The sequence below is a fragment of the Leuresthes tenuis genome, unplaced genomic scaffold, assembly GCF_036924035.1.
Source record: "Leuresthes tenuis unplaced genomic scaffold, fLeuTen1.0.hap1 SCAF_16, whole genome shotgun sequence".
Classification (NCBI taxonomy): Eukaryota; Metazoa; Chordata; class Actinopteri; order Atheriniformes; family Atherinopsidae; genus Leuresthes; species Leuresthes tenuis.
Window position 1 is genome coordinate 437,029 of NW_027325370.1, and position 10,472 is coordinate 447,500.

General features: G+C 49.3%; 1 protein-coding gene across 3 annotated transcripts in view; it reads left to right on the forward strand.

Annotated features, from left to right (window-relative positions):
• Positions 1-220: 220 nt before the first annotated feature.
• The window catches only part of LOC140272386 (uncharacterized), a 10,585-nt gene continuing 333 nt past the window's right edge, over positions 221-10,472 (forward strand). Inside the window, exons 1-5 of one of the 3 annotated variants that reach the window (XM_072367816.1) lie at positions 221-723; positions 2,959-3,071; positions 3,884-3,994; positions 4,598-4,783; positions 9,647-10,472. The exon at positions 9,647-10,472 is cut by the window's right edge and continues 333 nt beyond it. In XM_072367816.1, the coding sequence (XP_072223917.1) occupies positions 2,960-3,071; positions 3,884-3,994; positions 4,598-4,783; positions 9,647-9,909 (672 nt within the window). In that variant the 5' untranslated portion in view covers positions 221-723; position 2,959 and the 3' untranslated portion in view covers positions 9,910-10,472. Of the gene's footprint in view, positions 724-2,132; positions 3,072-3,883; positions 3,995-4,597; positions 4,784-9,646 lie in introns of those variants that run through there. The other 2 variants (XM_072367814.1, XM_072367815.1) reach the window with 2 other exon arrangements.

Sequence of the window (10,472 nt, forward strand, 5' to 3'; positions counted from 1 at the left end):
ACAGGTCACCTGCCAGAGGCCAACAGGTGAGACAGGTCACCTGCCAGAGGCCAACAGGTGAGACAGGTCACCTGCCAGAGGCCAACAGGTGAGACAGGTCACCTGCCAGAGGCCAACAGGTGAGACAGGTCACCTGCCAGAGGCCAACAGGTGAGACAGGTCACCTGCCAGAGGCCAACAGGTGAGACAGGTCACCTGCCAGAGGCCAACAGGTGAGACAGGTCACCTGCCAGAGGCCAACAGGTGAGACAGGTCACCTGCCAGAGGCCAACAGGTGAGACAGGTCACCTGCCAGAGGCCAACAGGTGAGACAGGTGGAGATCTGAGGGCAGCTGGTTCTTTTGGGTCGGGCTGAGCTTCCGGCTCCGAACCAGGAAGGAAAAGAACGTTTCTGTTCAGGGTGAAATATGCTTTAAGCCAGCAGGAGGCGCCTTTCTGCTGAGTGAAACTCTGAGGGCAGCTGTGGAAAAACACACCGAGAGAGTGTGTGTGTGTGTGTGTGTGTCACAGAGTGTGTGTGTTTCTGTGTGTTTCTGTGTGTTTCTGTGTGTCACAGAGTGTGTGTGTTTCTGTGTGTTTCTGTGTGTTTCTGTGTGTTTCTGTGTGTGTTTCTGTGTGTGTTTCTGTGTGTTTCTGTGTGTGTTTCTGTGTGTGCTTAAAGGAAGTGCCGCAGGCGGCAGCCATCAGAGTGTTAGACGCTGCAGACACAGACAGACGCTGCAGGTGAGAAACTTTCTGTTTTCGTAACTTTTATCATTTAAACTGTTTTTTAATCTTTTTTCAGTTTTACTGAAGATTAAAAAGAGAAAGTAAAAGTAAAAATGTAAAAACTCTGAGTGATGATTAAATATATTTATGGTTCTGCTCATCTTACTTCTGCTGTAGAATGTGTGATAAGGTAACATGTTATATATGTTATATATATATATATATATTATATATATTATATATGTTATATATGTTATATATGTGTTATATATATATATATATATTATATATATTATATATGTTATATATGTTATATATGTGTTATATATATATATATATATATTATATATATTATATATGTTATATATGTTATATATATATGTTATATATGTTATATATATGTTATATATGTTATATATATATGTTATATATGTTATATATATGTTATATATGTTATATATGTGTTATATACGTGTTACACACGTGTAAACATGTAGTTTTGGTCGGGACACTCTTGGAAAAGAGACTTTTTAACCAGAAGTGTTTTTATTCTTGGTTAAATAAAGAAAATGGGGAAAAAGCAACAGAAACAACATAAAAACGGTTTAAAATCAGTATTAAAGTCCAGTTTTCTGCATTATTTAAAGCAATATTCTTTAAAGAAGCGGCTCAGCTGATTGGTTATACCTACATCTGTGTTTACGACACTCTGAGATGAAACCTGACCGAGAATCTAACGATCAGGTGGATCTGATCCAGTCGACACATCAGATCAATCACAAGGTCACCTGGACTTCTTCTTATTGGTTCCTGGAGACGTTTCTTCTCTCATCTGAACGGTTCTTCACTTCTGAACTAGTTTTTGGTGAAACTCTTCATTTGGGTTTCAGTCTTCCTGTGCTCCTCTGTCATGTGGGGTCCCCCAGGGCCCAGTCTTAGAGTCTTTTCATTTGGGTTTCAGTCTTCCTGTGCTCCTCTGTCATGTGGGGTCCCCCAGGGCCCAGTCTTAGAGTCTTTTCCTTTACTTCCTCTGAGGTCTACTCTTAGATGATTCAGTTATGTTCCTTTAAGACGAAGCAATGCTTCTTTTGGCTTATCTTGAGGATATCGAAACCTAAACATAAATGGACGGCTCTGAACTCTTCAAACTGAAGAAGGTAAATGTGTTCGGACTCAGGTGAAACCCGTGCTGTTGAGCCCGGCCTCCGGGGGTCATGTTTTGCCAATAGCTGCGATTCTAAACTCGACAGTAAAGTCTTTTCTTTCTGGGCAGCAGATGGAAACAGACTGAGCTGTGAGTCACGATATCTCAGCTGCTTCGGAGCTGCTGCAGGACTTTGAACTTCATCCCGCCCGCTGCCCGGAGTCCGTTGGTGCTGCTCCTCCTCAGGTCAGCTGACACGCTGCTCCTGGTGATCCTAACAGCAGAGGTTCGGTTCTGACCGCAGAGGTTCGGTTCTGGCCGCAGAGGTTCAGTTCTGACATTAGAGGTTCGGTTCTGGCCGCAGAGGTTCAGTTCTGACATTAGAGGTTCGGTTCTGGCCGCAGAGGTTCAGTTCTGACATTAGAGGTTCAGTTCTGACAGCAGAGGTTCGGTTCTGGCCGCAGAGGTTCAGTTCTGGCAGCAGAGGTTCGGTTCTGGCCGCAGAGGTTCAGTTCTGACAGCAGAGGTTCGGTTCTGGCCGCAGAGGTTCAGTTCTGACAGCAGAGGTTCGGTTCTGGCCGCAGAGGTTCAGTTCTGACATTAGAGGTTCGGTTCTGGCCGCAGAGGTTCAGTTCTGACATTAGAGGTTCGGTTCTGGCCGCAGAGGTTCAGTTCTGACAGCAGAGGTTCGGTTCTGGCCGCAGAGGTTCAGTTCTGACAGCAGAGGTTCGGTTCTGGCAGCAGAGGTACGGTTCTGGCCGCAGAGGTTCGGTTCTGGCCGCAGAGGTTCGGTTCTGACAGCAGAGGTTCGGTTCTGGCAGCAGAGGTTCGGTTCTGGCCGCAGAGGTTCGGTTCTGGCCGCAGAGGTTCGGTTCTGACAGCAGAGGTTCGGTTCTGTCTCATCAGCTCTGCTTCCTTTTAATTTCTTTGGTCAAACTTTATTGAAATTCTTTTACAGAACATCTTAACGGTCCCGGAACAGGAAATACGTTTTCCAGCCCTTCGGCTGTGGTGCTGTGTTGGAAAAGTTCTGGACAGAAGCGGGCCGTGTTTGGTTCGGCATCCGTCTGGTTTTACGTCCTGAAAGCTCTGCTTTCTTTCAGCAGGATGGACGTGACATCACATGACTCTGAGGGTGGAGCTAACAGGGACCACAGCCAATCAGAGCCCATGTCTGGTCAGCCAGAGGTGGACAGCATGCTCCCGCCCCACGGCACAGGTAAGGGGCGGAACCATGTCAGTAACCGTGGCAACAAGGAGACATGAGAGGAGGGGCTAAAAAGTCCAAGTTTCAACCGCTCTGGGCCAGCTGCTCTGGGCCAGCTGTTCTGGACCAGCTGTTCTGGGCCAGCTGTTCTGGACCAGCTGTTCTGGGACAGCTGTTCTGGACCAGCTGCTCTGGACCAGCTGTTTTGGACCAGCTGTTCTGGGCCAGCTGTTCTGGACCAGCTGTTTTGGACCAGCTGCTCTGGACCAGCTGTTCTGGACCAGCTGTTCTGGACCAGCTGCTCTGGGCCAGCTGTTCTGGACCAGCTGTTCTGGACCAGCTGTTCTGGGACAGCTGTTCTGGACCAGCTGCTCTGGACCAGCTGTTTTGGACCAGCTGTTCTGGGCCAGCTGTTCTGGACCAGCTGTTTTGGACCAGCTGCTCTGGACCAGCTGTTCTGGACCAGCTGTTCTGGGCCAGCTGCTCTGGACCAGCTGTTCTGGACCAGCTGTTCTGGACCAGCTGTTCTGGGCCAGCTGTTCTGGCCCAGCTGCTTTGGACCAGCTGCTCTGGCCCAGCTGCTTTGGACCAGCTGCTCTGGACCAGCTGCTCTGGAGCAGCTGATCTGGACCAGCTGCACAAGTCCAGATCAGTTAATCTGGATGCATCAGAACCATCAAATGGTCCGGATATCAGACCGCTCCCTCATCCAAACCGGAGCAAACCGCCTTTGATGCACCTGCAGCAGACTCTAACTGAACTGTTCGGTCTGAACCGGAAACGTTTGACCGAATCATTTCCAAGTTGTTGTTGTCCTCCCGCAGGTGAAGCTCCTCCCCCTCTCTCTGATAGGTTGGACGGTACTGACTCTCTGATGGACAGGTCCTCCACCGACGACATCTCTCAACCTCTGGCAGTTCTGCAGAAACTGAAAGGTGAGCGACCAGCACCTGTGGCACCACCTGAAGCCGTGAGTGATGTCATGTGTGATGTCATGAGTGATGTCAGGTGTGATGTCAGGTGTGATGTTGTGTGTGATGTCAGGTGGGATGTCAGGTGTGATGTCGTGTGTGATGTCAGGTGTGATGTCAGGTGTGATGTCATGCCTGAAGCCGTGTGTGATGTCAGGTGTGATGTCATGAGTGATGTCAGGTGTGATGTCAGGTGTGATGTCAGGTGTGATGTCATGAGTGATGTCATGAGTGATGTCAGGTGTGATGTCATGCCTGAAGCCGTGTGTGATGTCAGGTGTGATGTCATGAGTGATGTCAGGTGTGATGTCATGCCTGAAGCCGTGTGTGATGTCATGAGTGATGTCATGAGTGATGTCAGGTGTGATGTCATGCCTGAAGCCGTGTGTGATGTCAGGTGTGATGTCATGAGTGATGTCAGGTGTGATGTCATGCCTGAAGCCGTGTGTGATGTCAGGTGTGATGTCAGGTGTGATGTCAGGTGTGATGTCATGAGTGATGTCGTGTGTGATGTCATGTGATGTCGTGTGATGTCATGTGTGATGTCATGTTTTTGTCGTCTCCCAGGTGTGGACCGCTCAGCTCAGTCACCTCCACCTGTCTGTACTCCTCCTTCTTCCTCCTCCACCTTTCAGCCCTCCGCCTGTAAACGACATCATCATCAGAGGACCAATAAGAAGCGTCTATCCTCCACTAAAAGCCACACCTCTCTGAAGACAGACGCCGCCCACATTAAGGAAGTTGCTGGAGACGGTGAGCCAATCAGCTGATTGAGTTCTGAACAGTGGTTGGTGGCATTCACCACATGATGGTGGCTGACCAATCAGAGCCAACCGGTTCACATGATGTCATCAGGAATGTTCCCGAAGCAAGAACCTGAAGGAACCTTCTAATGAGGAGAGTCTGAGCCCGTTTTGGAGGTTCTGGAAGGAGTTTTCCAGACTTTGGAGAGAATGAAGGTCTTGAAAAGGCTCACCTGAGGTGGTTTTTGATGGACCTTTGAGCGAAGGTGTGTTAAAAGCTGCCGTCAGGCGGTGAGATGTTTCTGTGGAGGTCATCCCGCTCCTCAGGAACAGAGGGCGGGGCATCGCTCGGTGTGCTCTGCAGAGATAAGCTGCCCCCCCGCTGCAGGCGTTCGGCTGATAAACGGGCGCATGGGGCTGTTCGGGGTAACTGTGGTGCTGTAACCATGGTGACAGCAGAGAACGGGTTCAGACAGCCAATCATTCCTTCCTCCTGAGACAATATTCACTAAAACATTTTCAAGGATCCTGGAAATGAACCAAAACTTTTATTTTTTAGCATTTCATGGAAGGTGTTGCATCAGATGGTTATTATCTGCCCCCCCGCAGGTGGTCACACGGTCTGACCATCACACTGGCTTCAGATCAACGGAAAGTTACCCCCCGCCTGACAGAAGCAGGGACACGCCCATCCGCCGTTTATCGCCTGCAGCGGGGGGGCAGCTTATCTCTGCAGAGCACACCGAGCCCCGCCCTCTCCTTCCAGCTGCTCTGGTTTTATTAACCGACAGAACATCCTGAAACATGTGAAGCCAGTTTTTATCACACATCAGATGGAGCAGCTCAAGGATGAAGCTGTGACATCAAAAATAGAATATTTCCATCATTTAGAGCTGAAGTCATTAAAGGAGAATGTGATCAAATCGGATTTGCAAAAATAAATTGTTTCAGGCTCACCTGAGCCATCCCTAACTATAAGCTTTATCAGGAAGGAAAGTTTCAGCCTGATCTTAAAGGTAGAGAGGGTGTCTGCTTCCTGAAGCCAAACTGGCAGCTGGTTCCACAGAGAGGGGCCTGATAACTGAAGGCTCTGCCTCCCATTCTGCTTTTAGGGGCCCGATAACTGAAGGCTCTGCCTCCCATTCTGCTTTTAGGGGCCTGATAACTGAAGGCTCTGCCTCCCATTCTGCTTTTAGGGGCCTGATAACTGAAGGCTCTGCCTCCCATTCTGCTTTTAGGGGCCTGATAACTGAAGGCTCTGCCTCCCATTCTGCTTTTAGGGGCCTGATAACTGAAGGCTCTGCCTCCCATTCTGCTTTTAGGGGCCTGATAACTGAAGGCTCTGCCTCCCATTCTGCTTTTAGGGGCCTGATAACTGAAGGCTCTGCCTCCCATTCTGCTTTTAGGGGCCTGATAACTGAAGGCTCTGCCTCCCATTCTGCTTTTAGGGGCCTGATAACTGAAGGCTCTGCCTCCCATTCTGCTTTTAGGAGCCTGATAACTGAAGGCTCTGCCTCCCATTCTGCTTTTAGGGGCCTGATAACTGAAGGCTCTGCCTCCCATTCTGCTTTTAGGGGCCTGATAACTGAAGGCTCTGCCTCCCATTCTGCTTTTAGGGGCCTGATAACTGAAGGCTCTGCCTCCCATTCTGCTTTTAGGGGCCTGATAACTGAAGGCTCTGCCTCCCATTCTGCTTTTAGGGGCCTGATAACTGAAGGCTCTGCCTCCCATTCTACTTTTAGGGGCCTGATAACTGAAGGCTCTGCCTCCCATTCTGCTTTTAGGGGCCTGATAACTGAAGGCTCTACCTCCCATTCTGCTTTTAGGGGCCTGATAACTGAAGGCTCTGCCTCCCATTCTGCTTTTAGGGGCCTGATAACTGAAGGCTCTGCCTCCCATTCTGCTTTTAAGGCCCTGATAACTGAAGGCTCTGCCTCCCATTCTGCTTTTAGGGGCCTGATAACTGAAGAGTCTGCCTCCCATTCTGCTTTTAGGGGCCTGATAACTGAAGGCTCTGCCTCCCATTCTGCTTTTAGGGGCCTGATAACTGAAGAGTCTGCCTCCCATTCTGCTTTTAGGGGCCTGATAACTGAAGGCTCTGCCTCCCATTCTGCTTTTAGGGGCCTGATAACTGAAGGCTCTGCCTCCCATTCTGCTTTTAGGGGCCTGATAACTGAAGAGTCTGCCTCCCATTCTGCTTTTAGGGGCCTGATAACTGAAGGCTCTGCCTCCCATTCTGCTTTTAGGGGCCTGATAACTGAAGAGTCTGCCTCCCATTCTGCTTTTAGGGGCCTGATAACTGAAGGCTCTGCCTCCCATTCTGCTTTTAGGGGCCTGATAACTGAAGGCTCTGCCTCCCATTCTGCTTTTAGGGAACTGATAATTGAAGGCTCTGCCTCCCATTCTGCTTTTAGGGGCCTGATAATTGAAGGCTCTGCCTCCCATTCTGCTTTTAGAGGCCTGATAACTGAAGGCTCTGCCTCCCATTCTGCTTTTAGGGGCCTGATAACTGAAGGCTCTGCCTCCCATTCTGCTTTTAGGGGCCTGATAACTGAAGGCTCTGCCTCCCATTCTACTTTTAGGGGCCTGATAACTGAAGGCTCTGCCTCCCATTCTGCTTTTAGGGGCCTGATAACTGAAGGCTCTGCCTCCCATTCTGCTTTTAGGGGCCTGATAACTGAAGGCTCTGCCTCCCATTCTGCTTTTAGGGGCCTGATAACTGAAGGCTCTGCCTCCCATTCTGCTTTTAGGGGCCTGATAACTGAAGGCTCTGCCTCCCATTCTGCTTTTAGGGGCCTGATAACTGAAGGCTCTGCCTCCCATTCTGCTTTTAAGGCCCTGATAACTGAAGGCTCTGCCTCCCATTCTGCTTTTAGGGGCCTGATAACTGAAGGCTCTGCCTCCCATTCTGCTTTTAGGGGCCTGATAACTGAAGGCTCTGCCTCCCATTCTGCTTTTAGGGGCCTGATAACTGAAGGCTCTGCCTCCCATTCTGCTTTTAGGGGCCTGATAACTGAAGGCTCTGCCTCCCATTCTGCTTTTAGGGGCCTGATAACTGAAGGCTCTGCCTCCCATTCTGCTTTTAGGGGCCTGATAACTGAAGGCTCTGCCTCCCATTCTGCTTTTAGGGGCCTGATAACTGAAGGCTCTGCCTCCCATCCTGCTTTTAGGGGCCTGATAACTGAAGGCTCTGCCTCCCATTCTGCTTTTAGGGGCCTGATAACTGAAGGCTCTGCCTCCCATTCTGCTTTTAGGGGCCTGATAACTGAAGGCTCTGCCTCCCATTCTGCTTTTAGGGGCCTGATAACTGAAGGCTCTGCCTCCCATTCTGCTTTTAGGGGCCTGATAACTGAAGGCTCTGCCTCCCATTCTGCTTTTAGGGGCCTGATAACTGAAGGCTCTGCCTCCCATTCTGCTTTTAGGGGCCTGATAACTGAAGGCTCTGCCTCCCATTCTGCTTTTAGGGGCCTGATAACTGAAGGCTCTGCCTCCCATTCTGCTTTTAGGGGCCTGATAACTGAAGGCTCTGCCTCCCATTCTGCTTTTAGGGGCCTGATAACTGAAGGCTCTGCCTCCCATTCTGCTTTTAGGGGCCTGATAACTGAAGGCTCTGCCTCCCATTCTGCTTTTAGGGGCCTGATAACTGAAGGCTCTGCCTCCCATTCTGCTTTTAGGGGCCTGATAACTGAAGGCTCTGCCTCCCATTCTGCTTTTAGGGGCCTGATAACTGAAGGCTCTGCCTCCCATTCTGCTTTTAGGGGCCTGATAACTGAAGGCTCTGCCTCCCATTCTGCTTTTAGGGGCCTGATAACTGAAGGCTCTGCCTCCCATTCTGCTTTTAGGGGCCTGATAACTGAAGGCTCTGCCTCCCATTCTGCTTTTAGGGGCCTGATAACTGAAGGCTCTGCCTCCCATTCTGCTTTTAGGGGCCTGATAACTGAAGGCTCTGCCTCCCATTCTGCTTTTAGGGGCCTGATAACTGAAGGCTCTGCCTCCCATTCTGCTTTTAGAAACTCTGGGAACCACAAGGAAACCTGCAGCCTGAGAGCAAAGTGCTCTGTTGGGGAAATATCCAACTGTGAGATCTTTAAGATGTGATGGAGCTCGGTCATTAAGAGCTTTATATGTGAGGAGAAGAATCTTAAATTCTATTCTGAATCTAACAGGAAGCCAATGAAGAGAAGCTAAAACTGGAGAAACATGATCTCTGCTGTTGGATCTCATCAGAACTCTGGCTGCAGGGTTTTGGATCAGCTGGAGGCTTTTCAGAGAATCTGTGGGACAGAACAATAATAAGGAATTACAGTAGTTCAGTCCTGAAGGAACAGATGCATGGAGCAGTTTCTCTGCATCACCCTGAGACAGGATGGTCCTGATTTTAATGATATTACGAAGGTGAAAGAAGGCAGAAACCAGTTTTATATGAGAGTCAGAGGACAGATCCTGGTCAGAAATAACTCAGTTTGTCTGATTTAAAAGCAGAAAGTTCTGAGTCATCCAGGTCTTTATGTCTTTAAGACAGGCTTGTAGTCTGACCAACCTGTAGGTTTCATCTGGTTTCATAGATAAGTACAGCTGAGTATCATCAGCATAACAATGGACTTTATGCCATGCTGTCTGATAATGTTACCTAATGGAAGCATGTACAAAGTAAAAAGAATCGGTCCAAGCACAGAACCCTGAGGAACTCCATGACTCACTCTGGTTCAATTTACAAAACTGGAGTCTTGTACAAAAAGATAAATAATCAGATCAGTTACTTTTTTGCAGTGAATATTGACATAAATCAAATGTTTTTTTGGAGAAGCTGTAACATCCGTGAAGTTGAAATGAGTTGTTCTGTGCATGTGGCTCATCAGCTGACTCTCTGCAGACTGCTGTGCTCACTGCCTGCTGGCCTGCCTGTTCTGCCAGCTGCTGTCCTTCTGCTCAGCTGTGGGGGAGTGTCTGGCCTGCGGAGTGGGCGGAGTCAGCTGCTGCAACGCTGCGGCCGGCTGCTGCTGCTGCATGGAGGCGGCCTGTACGGAGGAGGCCTGCCAGGCCGTGCTGGACTGCGGGATGTTGGAGGGCTGCTGTGGCTCATCCGACTGTTTGGAAATCTGTCTGGAGTGCTGCTCCATCTGCTTCCCCTCGTAGAGCCAATCAGAGAAGGACGTTCCAGCCAAGAGACACGAACGTTTCTTTAGCTCTCGGTTTGGTCTGCTTTGGTTCTCTGATACGAGCTGCTACAGAAAAATGTGCCTGAAGGATCCCCGCAGGTTCTGTTTCCTCTCTGCAGAACCTGCAGAACTGAAACCTGCAGAACTTAAACCTGCAGAACTTAAACCTGCAGAGAGGAGGTTCTGTTTCCTCTCTGCAGAACCTGCAGAACTTAAACCTGCAGAACTTAAACCTGCAGAACTTAAACCTGCAGAACTTAAACCTGCAGAACTTAAACCTGCAGAACTGAAACCTGCAGAACTTAAACCTGCAGAACTGAAACCTGCAGAACTGAAACCTGCAGAACTTAAACCTGCAGAACTGAAACCTGCAGAACTTAAACCTGCAGAACTTAAACCTGCAGAACTTAAACCTGCAGAACTTAAACCTGCAGAACTTAAACCTGCAGAGAGGAGGTTCTGTTTCCCCTCTGCAGAACCTGCAGAACTTAAACCTGCAGAACTTAAACCTGCAGAACTTAAACCTGCAGAGAGGAGGTT